Source organism: Phacochoerus africanus, chromosome 7 (genome assembly GCF_016906955.1).
Source record: "Phacochoerus africanus isolate WHEZ1 chromosome 7, ROS_Pafr_v1, whole genome shotgun sequence".
In the NCBI taxonomy this organism is placed as follows: domain Eukaryota; kingdom Metazoa; phylum Chordata; class Mammalia; order Artiodactyla; family Suidae; genus Phacochoerus; species Phacochoerus africanus.
Window position 1 is genome coordinate 61787600 of NC_062550.1, and position 20710 is coordinate 61808309.

Here is a 20710-nt window from a genome sequence, read left to right on the forward strand (position 1 = left end):
TGTGATTTAATGATTTATACTACAGATTCTTATTTTAATATAACATAACATTTTTAATAACGTGTGGCAGTCTATCATATGAAATTGGAGCACCAACTCTACTTTCATTTTTAACTGTTTTTTCATATCAAGGCTGTACCATACTCTTATAAATAAGCCCACTGAATGCTGAATGTATATTATGTTCATGGTCCGTCTACATGAAAAAGTTGACATTTATATTGGACTGTGAAAGACAGAATTCGTAAATGTAGAAATAACTGCATACCTTTCTGCCAATAAGTAAAAGCATGAGCACGGGAATGGGGATAGGCAAGAGAGGGGACTTAAGGGCAAAAACAACTATTAACTTTTACTCAGACATAGGGTATGTGAGGAAGAAAATATAAATTTGGAAAGGTAAGTTACGGCCTGATGACAAAAAATGAATACTAAGCTGAGGAAGCCAAAGTGATTTGTCTAACATATCTGGGTTTTACAATTACAGTGATAACAATTCTTCCAAAACGATTCAAGAAAGAGAGAGCCAGGAAATATGAAACTAAGGGGTCTTTTTCTTCCTCAAGTGAAACATATCATTGCACACTGGCTTTAGCTGAGATGTATTGAAATAAATAAGACTTCCTTAACTGAAATTAATTTTAATAAAAACTAGTTTTAATATGCATTTCTTTAAATGAATGATTTGCACACACTACATAGTGAATTCTGTGAAGGTCTGATGATATCAAATTAATTTCCATGCCTTCTCAAGGTTTAGTATTAGTAATGTGCACACAGTAACAACTTAAAAAGGATATGCCAAATATTTTCAAGGAATGCAAACATGCTAAAATTCACATGCCTAGTGGAAAAAATTCAAATACATGTCTGGAAAAAAGTATAATCCAAAGTTTAAAAGCTAAAATAAATATAAAGATAGAGAAAAAAATCAAATTCAAATAAGACAAAGCAATGAAAGCTGAAGGACTGATGTGAATATTGGCTATGTGGCTGTATTTCCTCTCTCAAGTAAATAACATTAAATAAACATAGTTTCCAAGCTGAAGCCATGAATTTGATTGGAGGGAATAGGTATGATAAGGAGTATGATAACAGCTTAAATGGCCAGCAATGTCCCCTTCTAATTCTTAAAATTTTAGGATACTGAATCTTCTCATATCCCAAAACTAGTTGAGTTAACTGAGTTTGTTTTGTTTTTGCTATTGCAATGGATTTTTATAGAAGTTTTACAGATAAAATTAATTAAAGTAAAATTAGAATGTTCCTACTGTGAGATACACAGTTTATTCTAAGACATACATCATGGAATCCTGTTTTGTTTTTTTTTTCAATTCTGTTTAAAAAAAAAACCTCTGATAGGTCATCAAAATTGCAAAACTGTGGTACAAATAAAAGATTTTTTACTATATATTTCTTGAAGGAATATAAAATAAAATAAGTGATTTATAGTTGCAAATAACAGTAATGATATATTTGTCACATATCCTAACAGGACCAGATCTGAAGCACTGTGAAAATGTGCTGGAGGCCGGGATCAGAAAATCTGAGTTTTAAAATGGCTCTGCCTCTGACACTAGCTTGTTATGATAATGAGCAGTTACTTAACATCTTTGTGACACAGTATCTTTTTCTATTAAAAGAAGAATATTAATCCGCATTAGCATTATGAGAATTAAAATTATACATATAACATAGTGGAGTGCCTTGTGCATTAAGTACTTTACTAACATTAACTTTTCCATTGTAGTGGGACAATAAAATAATAGCAGGTAGGAACACAGGCTCTGGATCTGGAATATATAGGTTTTTATGAGGCATGTATGACCCTGGGCTGGTTACTCAACCATCTGTACATGAGCAGCCATACCTATAATAAAGAACAAAAAGGAGAGCAAGAGTTCAAAGAATTCCTGTATAGGGATCAAGACCATTAACCGTGCTCGGCACACAGAAAGCACTTAACAAATGTTAGCCATTACTATGCATATTTTTAAAAGGATGTTTTGCTTGGCAAAAAGTTCTATCATCCTCAATATCCTCCTCCTTCTGAAGCCAGCATTTCCATTTACATGGTATATCATACCAAATACTGTTATAATCATGTCACAGAATAATGCGACATTGTTGTGGAGACTAAAACTCTTTGGTTTTTTCTCTTTTATCTCTTAACAAGTGAATTCTCAATACCAGTGGATTATTAAAAACAATAAAGTGATAAGTCTGAGAAAGACAAATATTATATATCACTTACTTGTGCAATCTAAAAAACTAACACAAATAAACTTGTTTACAAAACAGAAACAGACTCACATACATAGAAAACAAACTTAAGGTTACCAAAGGGGGAAGGGAAGGAGGAGGGATAAATTAGGAGTGTGGGATTAACATATATACACTACTCTATATAAAATAGGTAACCAACAAGAATGTACTGAGTAGCACAGAACTACATTCAGTATCTTGTAATAACCTATAATGGAAAAGAATATGAAGCTATATAGCTGAAACTAACACAGTATTATAAATTAACCATAGTTAATTTTTAAATTTTTTTCTTAAAAAACTTAAGAAGAAAACACGGTGTTTGCAATGTGACAGAACTAGTAAAAGATTTTGAGGAAAAAAATTAAGCTAGAACATGAAAAAAAACTTATTAAAATACTCTTAATACCCCAAAATGCTCTTTTTAATTTAACCGTAAGTTAAAATGATCACATGTCCCAGATGAGGACTCTTTTTATACACTGGACATCGCCACAAGCGAAAGCAATAATCCTTTATTTACCATTACTCCTAGAAACAGTTGCTCATAATGGTAAGACCTATTCTCTTCAATAAACTTCTGCTGGAAAAACTCAAGACTTGTCATATCCTTTCAATAAAACTAGTTTAAAGAAAAAATGTTAATTGCAATAATACTTGACAGCTTTACACGTGAGAGTCTTGTGCAGCTAAGTGTCCACACTTACAGTATGCACTTGTGGTGGTCGGTGATGCACTGTGAGCTGAGGTCCTGTGGATCCCAGGGTTAATCCATTGTTTACAACATATGTAGTTGCTTGAGGCACTCGAACTGTAACACCTACAAAAGAAAATTAAGGTATAAAATAAGAATTCTATTCTAAATTTGGTGGAACACTGATCAAACACTTTAAGTCAGCAAATAAAGTGAGGTTTTTAAACTTCAAAAGCAAAAATATTTCTAATCTAGCAGTTTATACTCAGCCAAAGTATCATTTGAGCATGAGGATAAAGAAATTCTCATATTTACAAGCACCAAAAAAAATCCACCTCCATTAATCTTTCTTCCCACTGAGGAAATGTTCCAGCCACTGGAAGATGTACGCCACCCACATGAGAGAGAAAATCAAGAGGAAAACAGGAGACACAGTAAACAGGAGATCCAGCGCAGGAGAGAAAGAGGACTATAAGCAAAAATCCTAGAACACTGAAACACTGGCAGTACAAAACATGTAGAAGGTAAACTGGCCAAAACGAGCAGTGTGACTCTAAAGACAAAAAAACTGAAGCTATCTTCACAAAGATCTCTGCTGTCTCTAGGACAGAAATCTCAACTAAGTTATCTTCGCCTTGTGTTAATGAGGTTCCTCTCATTCTTTCCATGCCCTACCGATTAGCTGAGGATACTCATTTTGTCCAAAAGAAAACTCTTACGACATATAACAGGGCAACAACAGCCAAAAATTTAGAAGCCACCCATGATCCAACCATATTCCTGACATACATTCAAGTACCTCCCGGGTACCCTGACTGTGGTAAGCCCAGTTTCCCAGAACTCATTCATGATAGTGCTGAGTGATTTCCCCAGAGAAAGCCCTTTATAAACTCGACCAAGTTGAAACCAGAATGTGAACCAAAGACTCTGCTAAGTTTATTTTCTCCTAGGAGCCATCACCTAATAATGGCAGTATTAAAGTTTTCTTGAAACAGCTACATTTGTCCTCACTATTAAATTTTGCAAAACTAAATATTTTTAGTGATCCCTATATAGGTTGCAAAACCATACAGAAAAAACAGAAAGTAAGGATGATGGTTGCCTCTGACAGAAAGGGAGAGAGATGCAATTAAGGGTGGGCACACTACTGATAAGGCTTTATTTCTTAGCCTGATGGAGAGTTAGTTCATGGTGGTTCTGTTTGTCATTTTTCATGAATCTTTAAAAATACCTTCCCCTGTGAAACTGGATTATTATGATCATGACATAACTATAGATGTGATAAATTCATTTGATTAATAAAAAAAAAATAAAAGCAAAGCCAACTCAAAAAAATAAATAGAAATACCTTCCATATAAACTTGATACATATATATTTATATTTTTTTCTTTTCTTTTTTTTTTTTTGGTCTTTCTGTCTTTTCTAGTGCCGCATGCAGCATGTGGAGGTTCCCAGGCTAGGGGTCTAATCGGAGCTGTAGCCAGAGCCATAGAAATGCCAGATTTGAGCCGCATCTGCGACCTACACAATAGCTCACAGCAACGCCGGATCCTTAACCCACTGAGCAAGGCCAGGGATCGAAACCTCAGGGTTCCTAGTCGGATTCGTTAACCACTGAGCCACGACGGGAACATTGATATATTTTACCTTTAATATTTTCCCATCTTTTATTTCTCAGCCAGCTTCCATACCTTTAAGACCCTTTCACTGGAGGCTATCCTTACCTGCTGTCTCCAACTGGGCTGAGTCACAATTGAGCATTCCTATTTTAATTAAGCAAGTTGTCTCTTAATATAGACCAACATCAAATAGGGTACTGCGATAATAGACGCCATAAATAATTAAGACTGGAGACAACACACAGAACACAAATCTTATAATATATAAATCCGATTTTTCTGGTTAAACCTCCTAAGGGAAGAAAAATGAATTAGTAATAGCTTTAATAATACATTTAGCACTTCATGCTAAATTTAATGTCAATATAAGCCACTCCAACTAAACACTATAGAACTACATGAAACTTGGGGCCAGATACAAGAAGAGTCTCTTACTATTTTGGGGATTGACCTGCCGAACAGCAGGAGCCTGCATAACAGTTCCTCTCAGGGGAGCCTGAGCTGGTGGTGCAGGGAGAGTTGTATAAACCACTTGGTGATTTGCAGGAGCTCTTGGAACAGGGAGTCTCGTGGTCACCTGAGTTACTGGACGATGTGTTACATTCACGGTGGTTGGAGCTAATGAAAAGCAGAAAAATATATTAAAAATGCAGTAAATTCTTGCTAAGTAAATGGCATTAAATGATGAGTAACTTTACACCAAATCTAATTTACCATAATAAAGAGAAGTAGAGACAAAAGCCTCCTTTTGTGAAAGATAAGAATGATGGGACCAAGCAAAATGAGTACTGCAATCCAAGCTTCTGAAGAAAAGAATACCTTAACCATGTCCAGTGCCCTTACCACTTTTTATTGACTACATAAAGAAAGAGTATGACCTTATAGGAGTGACTTTTTTTTTTTTTAGGAGTGACTTTTAAGAGTAAATTTTCCTTTTTTTTATAATGACCCAGTCACACACACACATATATATATACATTCTTTTTCTTACATTATCATGCTCCATCATAAGTGACTAGATATAGTTTTCAGCGCTATACAGCAGGATCTCATTGCTTTATCCATTTGAAAGGCAATAGTTTGCATCTGTTAACCCCAAATTCCCAGTCCATCCCACTCCTTCCCCATCCCCCTTAAAAGTAAATTTTCCCTTCCTCAATGTTCCTAGCAGAGTGAAATTTTAGGTCATCCAGGCCTTACCAGTGAGTCCAAAAGAGTAACTCTGTATTCCCACAGTTCAAGAAACTGCCTGTCTGTTAATAATTGACATTTTAAATTAGCCAAACCATCTCTTATTAAAAACAATAAATACTTCCATTAATAGATTGAATACTTCTATTAATGTCTATCTAAATAGACATTTCTCCAAAGAAGACACACAGATGGCCAGCAGGCACATGAAAAGATGTTGAACATCACTAAATACAAAGAAATACAAATCAAAACAATGAGGTACCACATCACACAGGTCAGAATGGCCATCATTAATAAATGCACAAATAAATGCTAGAGAGGATGTGAAGAAAAGGGAACCTTCCTACACTGTTGGTGGGAATGTCTGTAAGTTGGTGCAAATACTATGGAAAACAATATGGAGGTTCCCCAGAAAACTAAAAATAGAATTACCATAAGATCTAGTAATCCTATTCCTGGAACTATATCTGGACAAAACTATAATTCAAAAAGATACATGCACCCATATATTCACAGCAGCACTATTCACAACAGCCAAGACATGGAAACAACCTAAACGTCCATCGACAGATGAATGGATTAAGAAGATATTGTACATATATACAAAGAATATTACTCAGCCATAAAAAAGAATGAAATAAGGACATTTGCGGCAACATGGATACAACTAGAGATTATCACACTAACTGAAGTGAGTTAGAAAGAGAAGGATAAATACCATATGATATCACTTATATGTGGAATCTAAAATACGGCACAAATCAACCTTCTGTGAAACAGAAACAAACCCACAGGCATAGAGAACAGACTTCTGGTTGCCAAGTGGGAGGGACTGGGAGTTTGGGGTTAATAGATGCAAACTATTACATTTAGAATGGATTAACAACAAAGTCCTATTGAATATTTCACACAGGGAATTCTATCCTATCTCCTGGGATACACTATGACGGAAAAGAATATAAAAAAAAAATATAAGTATATGTATGACTGAGTCACTTTGCTGAACAGGAGAAATTGGCATGATATTGTAAATCAACTATAGTAAAAAAAAAAAATTTTTTTTTTTTTTTAAATAAAGGATTCTTCCTTGGCCATTCTTTCTAACTTGTATTCCAGAGATCATTAATGCCTTGAGTGGTATTAATGTATTTATCAAAATATGAGTCCTAAATATTCACTGACAGCATGGAAGTACAATAAGGAGTTTAAGAGTTAACAGTTTCTTAAAAACTATCTGAAATTACAGTCACATTTTACAAATGACCATGTATATGATCTACATAATAAAAATCAACTTCCATATGGAAAGATGGGTTCTGTAATGAAATAAATTTGGAAGTAAACTCTGCATCTAACAAAGATAAAAACACATCTTAATCTTTACATATTCTAACTTTCAATGTGAGGAAATAAAGGGTACAAAGAAGAATACTCTCTTCACCTCTTTATTTTCCCTTTTATTATCTCTACTGTTCATGGGTTTGCATAATGATAGTTCCTTCTAAATTAAGTAAATTAGGTGACTGCCATTTTAATTTATTTCACTGGATAAAACTCCATGTGAGCCGAATGTTTTCTTTAATGAGAAGAGTGCTAATATAAGCATTTTGCAGATAAATCTCTTAAGCAATAGGCTACTTTATGAAGAAGAAAACATTCCTGATTGGGTTCCAAACAGTTTAGGAGATACAGGCTACATTTTGAAAATGTCTGATTTATAGTTTCTCAAGAGGGGCAGGTTAAATATTAGCGGTTATTTTCTGATGGTGGTGTTAGGTCAGTTAACACTATTTCTAGTTAAGAATCATTTAAAAATTCTTGTTCGATTAGTCAGTTATAACTTCTTGGCTACAATAAGAATGAATCATTACACCCATCCCTTCTAGAGAAACTATATTCATTTCTGCTGTTTACTGTGGCAGATGACAAAGACAGATAAAGTTGAAGTTGCTTTTATAACAATTTGTATCAGTGCTGCTACTTAAGACTATGTGGAAAATTAAGTCATATTGCATTCAAAAACATGTCTTCAAAACAATGAGGATTATTTTTAATTTTCTGTCTTATTTTTTTTAATAGTTTATAATTTTTGTAACTTATTACTAACATAATTAGGGTTAAAGTCCAGTTCATCTCAAGGAAATGAGAAGACAAGCCATAGGAGTGTGAGCCACAGACAAAATATCTGCAAAAGACCTATTTGATAAAGGACTATTATCCAAAACATACAAAGAACTCCTAAAATGCAGCAATAAGAAAATGAACAACCTGGTTAAAAAGTGGACAAAAGATCTGAACAAACACCTCACTGAATGCAAACAAGCACACAAAAAGATGCTCAATGCAGTATTTCACCAGGGAAATGCAAATCAAACAACAAGATCCGCTACACCTATTAGAATAGTGAAAATCTAAAACACTAACAATACCAAATGCTGGTGTGGAGTAACAGTTCCTCACTCTTTGCTGGTAGAAGTGCAATATGGTACAGCCTCTTTGGGACACAGTTTGGCAGTTTCTCACAAAAGCAAACTTATTCTTAATTTATGATCCAGCAATCATGTTCACTGGTATTTATCCAATGAGTTAATTTTCTAATCTTTCCATTCAATTCCATGGTCATATTTCACTGCAGGCAACACTAAAGTTTCAGCTCAGTGATTCAGTAAGTTTACCTGTAGGTAGTAAGTGTATGGTTGTCTGAGATGGACCACTTGTTGGCACCCCAGATGGCTGAAGAGGTGGTGCTGGCTGGATGGGTTGCAATGGTCGAGATACAGGCTGAGAAGAATTCATGGTTGAGGCAGGAGTGTGATTTACCTTTTTAAGGTCTGTTAAATAAAAGTGAGACAATATGATTACTGATAGAAAAAAACGAGAAATATAAATTTATCCTTGCCATTCAGTCATATTTACTACCAAGAGAACAATTTCTTTGTATTTTAATTAAGTGTACTTTTTGCCAATTTGAAAACCAGTTCAGGACCTTAAATAATTCACTGCTGGTTCTATCACAGTTTTACTTTTTTTTTTTTTTTAAATAAAAGAAAGCTACTTCTAACTCAACACAAAAACTTAAAGCCTTAGCAACTGACAATTTAATACTTGAGTGCTGACGAGGAATGATGCATTTTTAGAGTGGGAAAATGAAATAATGCTCAGTGGTGGGGCAATGGAAAGACTCCAAGAGGCAGAGATGCTAGAATGGGAAATGGCAACAGCCCCGATAACAAACTTTGCTTACTTTTACTTTTTTATCTAGAACCAGTCCTGTGTCCTTTCAAAAATAAGCTGGTATTTATGTTCGTGCTCTAGGGAATTCATTATATTAAGACTTGTCTATAAAAAAATAGTGAAAGCAATATAGAAAATTTGAAACTTTTAAATAATAATCAGACCAGCATGAATTCAACCCTGACAAATAACAAAAATATTCCAATTCTACATCAGTTACACATAAAAAAATTGACATGAGTAACAAACTGTATAGCTACTTAATTTTTTTCCCTAAAACCAAATGAACTCATTCCCTAAAATATAATTCTTAAAAATTTTTAATTTTTTAAAAATTCAATATCTTAAAAGTAAAATAATTAGCACCTGATCCTACTAGACTCTCCACCTGCATTATATAATTATCACCACAAAGTTTTACAGATATGCCTGTGAAGAAAGTTATTCTGTACAGTCAAATAAGTCTGAGAAATACTTTAGAGCTTCAATCATTCTTGGAGATTTACATTGTAAATTAGCATGAACTTTTTATTCACAGAACACCTATTAACACTGTGGAAGAATAACTGGGAATAACGGTGAATAGCTATCCAATGTAATTTCTATTGACAATTTATATCGAAGATCATATTGAACAATATTAGAGATTTTGGGGTGTGTATGCTTTGCAACATTACTGTCATTTGACATCTACATTAAAACACAGACACACACACACACACACACACACACAAAACATTTAAAGTCAGAAGACCTGGGTTTAATTTGTACTCTGAATCTATTCTCAATACAAACATATCAGGCATAATGCTGTAGAGCTCTGTATTCATAAAATATTACAATGGATTAAGAGGGAAATATGGAAAAAAAAGAGGGAAATAGGGTATTAAAGCATTCCTTAGTATGATTATGTATATTTAAGTACCTTGTGAAGCTCCATTCTCTTCATCATCCATTGTGAGATCAATGACACCACTTGAATCACTGCCTGTGGCTTTTCCACTCTGAAAAACAAAACATCTGCATTTTGCAAAGTAAACTCTGGTGGTCATAAGGGAAAATGAATAAAATACTGAGAGGAAATAGGATAATGTATAACCTAGTTCAACATGGACCCCTCAATAGCTTTACCTGAAGAAAGAGTGTTTGTCAAAAAAGTCACCCAACGATACTCATGAGCTAAACACCTGCCACATAAAAAATCTTTAAAATTTAATTTTAAAATCTTTTCACAAGAAATTCTTTTTAAAAAATGCATAGAGTATTAAAGTGATTAGGCGCTTTAAGTGATTAAACATCATTCATTTTCTAACATTTAAATGTTGACCAAAATTATATTAAATTATCAATATTAATTCACAAAAACATCAGAGGCAACCTAAAAGCTAGAATTAGGTTACATAAAACAATTTATTTTTCCCCAAAACAATGGTGTGGTATGATAGGATATAGTATGCCATACTATCAACTGACATCTAATTTGACCAATGTCAGCTCATTATCCAAAATCATCAGAAATGTAATTTTTTAAAAATTTAATTATATGATAGTAACAAAAAGGGGAAACATTACAAGACAGGTCTAAAGAACCAAGATCTTTAAGTTAAAAAGTCTGAGTGCCTCTTTTAGTTCCAACACTTATAAGCCATGTGAATTTATGTTAAAAGGGCATTTCCTTAATTTCCAAAGTTTGGGTTATGAAGCCTATCATAAGGATTAATCCAAATATGCAGATAAAGAGCTTAACACCAGGCATGACACATGGTAACAGCTTAATAAATGCCAATCATAATTACTTTATAATATACTATACTCATATCAACTCTAAATGATTAAAGTTTAGTCTACAAAACTCAAAATTTTGCAAAATTAAATTAGTCCCTGTTAGACATATTCAGGCCAAATACAAAGACAACTGATGTAACTCTAAACTTTACAATTATAAATCATTCTATGATAATGATTTCATAGGAAATGACCTTAAACAAAACATCACAAATCCGTAAAATCTGAAACAAAAATTTCTTAATAAATCCTTGAAGAATGTAACAAATCAACTTGCTACAACAGATCTATTAACATCCACTTTTCAAAATAAGGTCCACTTTTAAAACTAAAATTTAGGAGTTCCCATTGTGGCGCAGTGGTTAACGAATCCGACTAGGAAACATGAGGTTGAGGGTTCGGTCCCTGCCCTTGCTCAGTGGGTTAAGGATCCGGCACTGCCATGAGCTGTCGTGTAGGTTGCAGACGCAGCTCAGCTCCTGCGTCGCTGTGGCCCTGGCGTAGGCTGGTGGCTACAGCTCTGATTAGACCCCTAGCCTGGGAAACTCCATATGCCGCAGGAGCGGCCCAAGAAATGGCAAAAAAGACAAAAAAAATAAAACTAAAATTTAAATTTATCAAAAATTACTAGACAAACATGCAAAGACTAGTAAAATAGAACCCAGTAGTCAACAGTCAATAAAAATAATTCCCCGTGGAGCCAGATGTTGAATGCAACAGATTTCAAAGCAGCTGTTAAAAATATGGTCACTAAAAAGTCTACAAACAATAAAATTCAGAGATGGTGTGGAGAAAAGGGAACCCTAAAATGTTGGTAGGAATGTAAATTAGTGCAGTCACTATGGAAAACAGTACGGAGGCTCCTCAGGAAACTAAAAGTACAGTTATTATATGATCCAGCAATCCTACTCCTGGGCATATACCTGCAAAAAAACTGTAATTTGAAAAGATACATGTACCCCAATATTCACAGCAGCACTATCTGCAACAGCCAAGACATGGAAACAACCTAAATGTCCATCAACAGATGAACAGGTAAAGAAAATGCAGTCTTTATACACAATAGAATACTACTCGGACATAAAAAAGAATGAAATAATGCCATTTGCAGCAACATGGATGGACCTAGAAATTACCATATTAAGTGAAGTAAATCAGGCAGAAAGACAAGTATCATATGATATCACTTATATGTGAAATCTGTGATGATACAAATGGGTGGACTGAAATTTCCTATCAAAATGTAGGGACTATCAGATAAAACAACATATGAAATCAAGAAATAAAGGGTTTTTTTTGTCAGAAAGTCACGTTAAACACAAATACACACACTGAAAAAAGCTGCTGAAATCACATTAGTGTTAAACAAGGTACAAAGAGGTAAACCTTATAATGATAAAAAGGTAATTCTATTTCTTATTAATTTTATTGGTTTCACTTCATATGTTTTGATGCTCTATAATAATATGCATATTTCTCTATAATGGATAATTTGTAAAAGGAAAAGGTTGGTAACCAATGATCTAATTTATTGGATTTTACTTTTATTTATCATAACCTGATTAAAAAATTTCATCTATTATCACTATTACAGGTAGTTTCCTGGTTATATTTTCTTCTTGAAAAATAAAGCTGAATTATTTCAATAATTAACAGAAATTATTAGACAGTCATGAGAGCTGGCATAATTCCCATCAGACTCTGTGCTAAATGTATTTACATTCGTTAACAAATTTAATTTTTATAATAATTTTATGAGTCTGGGACCAGCATTTGCCGTATTTTACAGGTAAGAAATTCAAGGTATTAAATAACTAAGAACAGGAGCCAGACTGTCTTACTCTAGAGTTTGTTAATTCTATGCCACTAAGTGAAGACTTATAAAAAGAAACATATATATATCTTACACTTTTTCTGCCATCATTTCTGAGAAAACTTATGTAATTGGAGACATTACATTCTTGTATCTGTATTTACACATAATACTGAAATTCTCAATTTTAAATTATTAAAAAAAGCCCACTTAGTTGTATCAAATAGGTTTTAATACTTATTTGCTGTGTCAGTCAGTTTTAATAAAAAGAATCTATTTTATTTAGTTACTTAATTATGTGTCCTTCCCCCAAATGCTCACTCTCATTAGGTGAACAATAAGAAAATTTCAAGAAAGCAAAGATATTGGCTTTACAGGGTTTGTGTGTATGTGTGTGTATAATGAAACAAAGACAAGAACATATTTGAAAGGCCAGACAGAGTAGGGGACTTCAACAGATGAATAAGAAGTTAATACAGGAGTTCCCATCGTGGCACAGTGGAAACAAATACGACTAGGAACCATGAGGTTATGGGTTTGATCCCTGGCCTTGCTCAGTGGTTTAAAGATCTGGTGTTGCCATGAACTGTGGTGCAGGTTGCAAATGTGGCTCGGATCTGGCATTGCTGTGGCTGTGGTGTAGGCTGGCAGCTGCACCTCTGATTAGACCCCTAGGCTGGGAACCTCCATATGCCCTGGTGGCGGCCCTAAAACAAACAAACAAACAACAACAACAAAAAAAGTTAATACAGAAAACTTGATTGTTCACTTCACACACATCTCTCTAAGAGAACTTAGGCACTACGATTGAGCCTGGTTGGCTACCAGGAATGTGGGTCTTAGAAAGTTTACATTAATAACTAATACGTTTCTTATGTATACCTTAAACAATGAACTGTGTCACACTAGCTTAGGATTAATCTGCACAAACATCAAGGCTGATGCTGCACACCTGGTTTCATTGTTCGGGGTCTGGAGTTTTGACTGCTATGGCTGGTCATGTAGAAAGGCACAGCTTTATGCCCAGCCCTCTAGGATATCTCAGACCCTAATACTCAATCAGGCTCTCTGGGCAAAGACTCTTGGCACAGTCCTTGCAGTTAATAACCAGAGAGCACATTCTGTGCAGTGCTGGACAGGGGAGAACATGAAAGCTTCAGCCTAACTGCATAACTCCATTTGATACTTTTTCCTGATGTTTTTATTCTCTACCTTTTGCTGTGATAAACCATAACCATGAGTATAACCTGTTATGGGTCTTATGAATTCCTAACAAATCAGTGAAATTGAAGCTGATCTTCAGTCCCTCGAAACAGCAATATAACTATAGATGTAGCAGAAAAAAAACTCTACATTGTTTTACAACATATGATGATAGTTCAAATAAATGAATAAATTTATTTTTCACTATGTGAAATACATTAATAATGTACTATATAGGAGTTCCCCTCGTGGCACAGTGGTTAATGAATCCGACTAGGAACCATGAGGTTGCAGGTTCGATCCCTGCCCTTGCTCAGTGGGTTAAGGATCCGGCGTTGCCGTGAGCTGTGGTGTAGGTCACAGACATGGCTCGGATCTGGCATTGCTGTGGCTCTGGTGTAGGCTGGCAGCTACAGCTCCGATTCGACCCCTAGCCTGGGAACCTCCATATGTCACGGGAAGTGGCCCTAGAAAAGGCAAAAAGACCAACAAAAAAAAAAAAGAAAGAAAGAAATAATGTACCATATAAAATGGGATCTATGAATAAAATATGTAACAATAATTACACGGAATATGTTAATAAATACCTATTTGGAGGACTTGAGAAAAAAGTCCTCACTCAGGGACTACAAAAAGTATATTTTACATATTTAATTATTTTTCAATTAGCTATATTTGAACAGCAATCATTTCCATACAAGCCATTCAGAGTCCTTCTAATTTATAATAGCCCTAAAGTGTTCAGAAGTACAACTAAGTAAGGCGTGGCATATAAAAAAGAAGTTAGTCGAGTCTACTTAAAAAGTTAACAGTATAAAAATCACAGGCTTCCTGTTTCACAATAGATTCTATCTGCTACTAAGTAATATATATGGTGAAAAGCTAACAGTAATTTCTTAATACATCTTAAAAAAAAAACCCAATAGTGTTGTTAATCAAGGTATTCAGCACAATGACAAAAATTATATTTGTAACACCCAAAAGCCAGTAAAGTACGGATTCATAAGTGGCAGCATGTATATAGTTCCATAATGGCTTCTGATAATAAAATCTGCATATTGTATTTATTACTTATTTATTACTGGCATTCATTCAAAGCTGAAACTACTTTTTTGACCAAGCATTATTTTACCTAGCTAGCTGACTAGTCATACTACATGTATGTGTTTTTCATACAATGGCACTGAATTCCTCTTTCTGTAAGCCAAATAAAACATCCACTAAGAACTTAATATTTGGTTGTATGTAGTCACTATTTCAGGTGCTTTTGCATCAACTACTTCAACTTGCTACTTGCTTTCGCATCAACTTCTACTTGCATTTTGTTTTATCATGTATTTTTATTATTTTTATTATTTATTTATCAAAATGCAAGTTATATAATACAATGTTAAGTGAAATGTTTTAGATTCTAAAATCTGTAAAGTGGGGAATAATACATGATGTTTTGAATTTTCTAGCATAAGCAGTAGGGTGTGACTGGATTTTATATTACCTTGTTTTGCTATTTTTCTTTAATTTAAAAAAGTGTATTTTTAGGTAAAGAATTTTTAAAGTATAGCAAACTTTTATATCAATTTTAATTGCATCTATATGTGCACCTATATGTTTACATTATTACATACATTTTTTTAATCTTTTTTTTTTTTTTTTTTGCTATTTCTTGGGCTGCTGCTGTGGCATATGGAGGTTCCCAGGCTAGGGGTCTAATCGGAGCTGTAGCCGCCAGCCTATACCAGAGCCACAGCAACGTGGGATCCGAGCCGTGTCTGCAACCTACACCACAGCTCACGGCAACGCCGGATCATTAACCCACTGAGCAAGGCCAGGGATCGAACCCGCAACCTCATGGTTCCCAGTCGGATTCATTAACCACTGCGCCACGACGGGAACTCCTACATAACATTTTATTTTAGCAATCCAATACAACTTTTTGCAATGATGCACATGTTCAATATCTTTGTTTTCCAATACAGTAGATACTAGCTATATGTGTCCACTGAACCTTGAAATGGGGATACTATGATAGAGGAAGTAAATTTTTAATTTAATTTAAAGCTAAATTAAATTTTAATAGCTAAATTAAATTTTAATAGTAAATTTTTAATTTAATTTAAAGCTAAATTAAATTTTAATAGCCTAAATTAGTGGCTACCACATTAGACAGTACAAGTCTAAAAGAATCATCATTTACAAAATGATGAAACACTGTCATTATAATGTCCATTTTCCTGATCTGAAATGTTACATAATGTGTCCAAACAAGAAAAAAAGAAAACTTACTGAGGGAAGTAAAAATGCCTGTTAATTCTTTGTTTAGTTTTGGGTTTCATAAAGTAAAGCTAGACGTCCTATAAATATCACATCAATGTCACTGACTATATCAACATTTTTTATGCCACATCTTCCAGAAAGTACTCCATATGCTTTTAATTGAAAACGCAGCTACTACAAGACATCCTCATAAACAATCAAAACTTTGGTCTTTAATATCATATACAAAGACTGCTAGAATCTGTAAGAAATAAAATACATCTAATAGCTTTAGCTGGATCTGTAAAGCATAGTATATATCTATTTATGGTCCAAAATCCATCATTTTAAAAGAAAACAGTCAAAATGAAAAATCATTATGCTCTGGTTTTGAAACTCATGTCATTTATTCATGTTTGACTTACTCAAGATCTTTTCTTTTTCTAGGAAAAACAAATGAGTTTCTTGATATGACTAAGAGGATGGGAAGAAAATAAAATCAAACTATCAACATCCTAATGACTTCCCTATAAATCTGTTATATCTAAAGCAATATAGTGAAAGAAATATAATGAACATTGTTAATAGAAGAAAAAAGTAGTTACTCCATTCCTCAGTGATTAAAATTTAACATGAAAAAGTGCCAAGACTGGCAAAGTGCTAATAAGTTATCAGAAAGACCAACACTTTCTTTCCATAAAGTTATTTCTGATCATTTTTTAAGAAACTACAATGGTATCTCTTTGTCTCTTGGCAGTGGTAGGGCAGCAGGAGGTAGGAGCTGGGGGGTGAGAGAAGGAGTGGGCAAACCAGTGAGAATTTCTTAAAAAGATGGGGCAGTTAGAAATTACAAGTGGAGGCTAAAACTTGACATCATATGAAGGAAAGAACTAGACTACCGATTATACATAATCCAAGCGGTTACTTTAATAAACTAATAGTATCTCTAAGAGAATTACTAAACAAAGAAATTCAATTCTTATCAAACAACACAGAGAAGATGCTTGAAAAATTTTGGACAGCTGTAAAAAACAGAATAATTTCCATTTCATCAAAGAATACAGATGGAAATCCATTTTTCTATGGACTGTAATTAGAATTTTATTTTGAAACAGTAGGAAAAGTCTTACCTGTGATGTGCTATCAGCTGCTTTCTTATTAACAGAAGCATCTATTGTTTTGTTTGTCTGGTTTTCTGAGGAGTCAAAAAACAAAACAAAACAAAACTCAGAGCTATTTTAATGGTACCCACAAAATGTGAAAGGATGAGTTGCTTTATATACAATAGTTCATGTTAATTTTCTCCAATTATTTTTTTCTTGTCTGTCAAAATGTTACATATGGAAATAAACTCTCTCCACTGCTAAAATATTTTTCAGAAAGGCAAATTCACATTAGACATCAAAATACTTCACATACTCAATGACCCAGAAATTTTAACTCTATCCTCCGGGATATCACAGGAAATAATTTAAGATATGTATAACTTAAATGCTCTAACATGAGTGAATAGTTAAATAAAATATACTCCTTCCATACCATATACCTACAGAGAAGGCATAACATGGAAATAAAATAAATCCACTAGAAATATAGTTACAGTGATTCTCATGAAATACACATGCTTAATCTCAGTAGCTCAAACACAGATGATTTTTCTTTTATTCATTTTTCAATTAACTTGTACACACAAACGTACATATACACAAACGTGAAAGTTGTATGTACAGAACTATAACTACAATTATATAGTTGTATGAAAGATTGCTGAATGAAAAAAAAAACATTACAGAAAAGAAACCAAGTATATTTTTCTGGCTCAATTTCTAAAGAAAAGGCATTAAATTTTATCAAATGTCTTAAGCATATACTGAGGTGATTAATCTGTTTTTTTTCTCTTTTGTAATGTAGTCAGTCAATTACATTAATAGGAGTTTTTCAATGTTGAAACACCCCATCCTTGCTTTCCGTCAAAAAACTTTGGTCAAAATATGGCATTCCTTTCATTTGCAAACTGTTGTTACACACATATAAAGTAAACAATTCATATTGAAAAACAAAAACAAAAACAGGAGTTCCCTTCGTGGCTAAGCGGTTAACGAACCCAACTAGGGTGGGTTCAATCCCCGGCCTCACTCAGTGGGTTAAGGGTCCAGCATTGGCGTGAGCTGTAAGTCACAGACGCAGCTCAGATCCCAAGTTTTGCTGTGGCTGTAGCGCAGGCCAGCAGCTGTAGCTCCAATTCGGCCACTAGCCTGGGAACTTCCACATGCCACAGATGCAGCCTTATAGAAGAAAAAAAGAAAAAGAAGAAAAAACAGAAACAGTATTTATACATATACATATATGTATTTACATACACACACATATTTATATTATATACATATACATATATGTATATTTATACTTGTTATATTTATATATATTATATATATTTATGTATTTATATTATACATATACATATATAAATATGTACATCCAAAAATAAGGATAAATAGCTATCTGTTAAAAAGGCTTTTCCAGGTGAAGAAAGTAAAAAGGAGGCCCTTATAATTTCTCCCTCCCCTGTCTGAATTATCTTAGTTCTTTTTATCTTATATATTATTTTTTTTAATATCTTAAAATTTCTTCATTTATAATGAATCACCTACTGTTCTGGACTGTGAAGTTCTTGATATACTACTTAATACAAAACTAATTTCTGGTTACAGATCTTACATGGCAGAATATTAAAATATACTGATTGAAAAAAAAAAATAAAACAAAAAACCAGTTTAGGAGTTACTTTGCAGCTCAGCAGGTTAAGGATCTGGCATTTGTCACTGCAGCAGCTCAGGTGGCTGTTGTGGCATGGGTTTGACCACTGGCCGGGGAACTTAACCTATGCCACAAAACAAAAACAAAACAAAAAAAACACTGATGACATTACCAAAACATCAGCAATTTACTACTAATTTAAAAATATATATAGTGTTGGCATACATTCATTTGGATTTAAAACACACTTTCATTTTCAAATGAAAATAAAAGCTAACTTAAGCAAAATAGTGAGGGGGGCTTCATTTTTATTTGTTTCAGGAAAGATTTAGAATGTTTAATAAAGATTTTATTTCTTTAAACACACCCATACACATATTATTAACTATGAGAGTTCTACTATTCAGCATGATTCTTTCTTTGAACTAAGAATCTGTTACGTATTCACAGAGCTGTAGTAATATTCTTTATTCTAAATTTTCAAGGAACCTCCCCTACCCATTTAAGTTTTTTCTTAATTTTTAATATAACATTTTATAGTTTCACTGTATCTTTTTTTTTTTACCATAATATCTACCTTAGATGAATTCTGAAAACAAAAAGCTACAAATCAATCTATCAAGCAATAAAACTGGCAGTGTAAAATCAAAAATTGTACCCTAAAAATCTTTCTATCATACGTGAAATATCTCTCTTTATTCTAAAAAGATATTGTCACTTTCAACCAACAATGCATTTTTACTAGTGTCATAAAATGATTTTACAGGAGTGCCAATTAGTAGTGCCCCTTGATAGGTGTTAGATAACTATATGAAAATGAGTGGAAGGCAAAACTTTCATATTTTAAATCATTTTTACAACACCATCTCTCATCTACAGCACTACAAGAGCCTCCTAGCTGGTCTCCCTAACTCCAGTTTTCTCCCTCCAAACCATTCTCACTGCAGCCTGCATGCATGGATATACAGTAGATGTACAGTGTACAGTCCTCTCTGTATTTAAAACCTAATTTCCCATTTTTCCATTCATTCCATTCTTATACCTTTCCAGACATCCCATATCCTTTCACAGAAACCTGCATATCTCAACATTCATAACGTGTAATTATTTAACACCTAAGTTACCTATTTAATCATAAGTGTCATTAAAATAGGGACTATTTTGTACATTTCTGTGTATCTACAGGATTTCAAGACAATATTGGCATTCAATAGTTTATGAATGAATGAAATCAGCTATAATTTGGTCTCTAAATTTCCAAGTAGTCCTTAGGACAATTTCCACTGTACAATTTACAAAAAACACTGACTTACTCTATGAGGCTATATAAGCCATACTACAATACATACAAATGCATGCTGTCTAGTTACATAGCATATGTTCTCATTAAGTAAATAATACTAACATAATAAGCATAGGATTAAAAATTTTAATTACATAATTAAATAATTTATCACATTAGGTATATATTAAAGTTTGGCTTTAGTCTTCATATTAAGGTAAAATTTGCTATTTGGATTCAGCTTAGGTTTTGAGAAGCTTTAATAGCTAAATGTCTACTTTAATGCCATTTATGGCACCCTTAAAATTATGCATAAAATATCATCTCACAGGATCTCATTCTAATCAACATGAACAACATATAAACAAAGCTTATCATTCACATTTTTGTTAACATCTAATAATTTACTTTCAAATGCAAGCAAGCATTCTAAATAGAACTCAAAATATATAACTTTAATCTATATATTAAAGTACATATGAATGAGTTAAATATGTTAAAACATAAAATTTTAAGTATAAATGTATATCATCACCAAAGTAGAATGATTTAGTAACAATGACTGTGAAAACTATTAATTTTATATACAAAAAAATTAAGGACAGTCAAG

At 33.4% G+C, this 20710-nt stretch overlaps 1 protein-coding gene across 3 annotated transcripts in view; it reads right to left on the reverse strand.

The window, feature by feature from the left end:
* ATF7IP (activating transcription factor 7 interacting protein) overlaps positions 1-20710 on the reverse strand; it is a 122260-nt gene that overhangs the window by 5764 nt on the left and 95786 nt on the right. For all 3 annotated transcript variants that reach the window (XM_047787498.1, XM_047787499.1, XM_047787497.1), the window contains 5 exons: positions 17192-17256; positions 9933-10011; positions 8449-8604; positions 5015-5197; positions 2973-3085 (listed from right to left, as the gene is read on the reverse strand). In XM_047787498.1, the coding sequence (XP_047643454.1) occupies positions 2973-3085; positions 5015-5197; positions 8449-8604; positions 9933-10011; positions 17192-17256 (596 nt within the window). The remainder of the gene's footprint in view (positions 1-2972; positions 3086-5014; positions 5198-8448; positions 8605-9932; positions 10012-17191; positions 17257-20710) is intronic.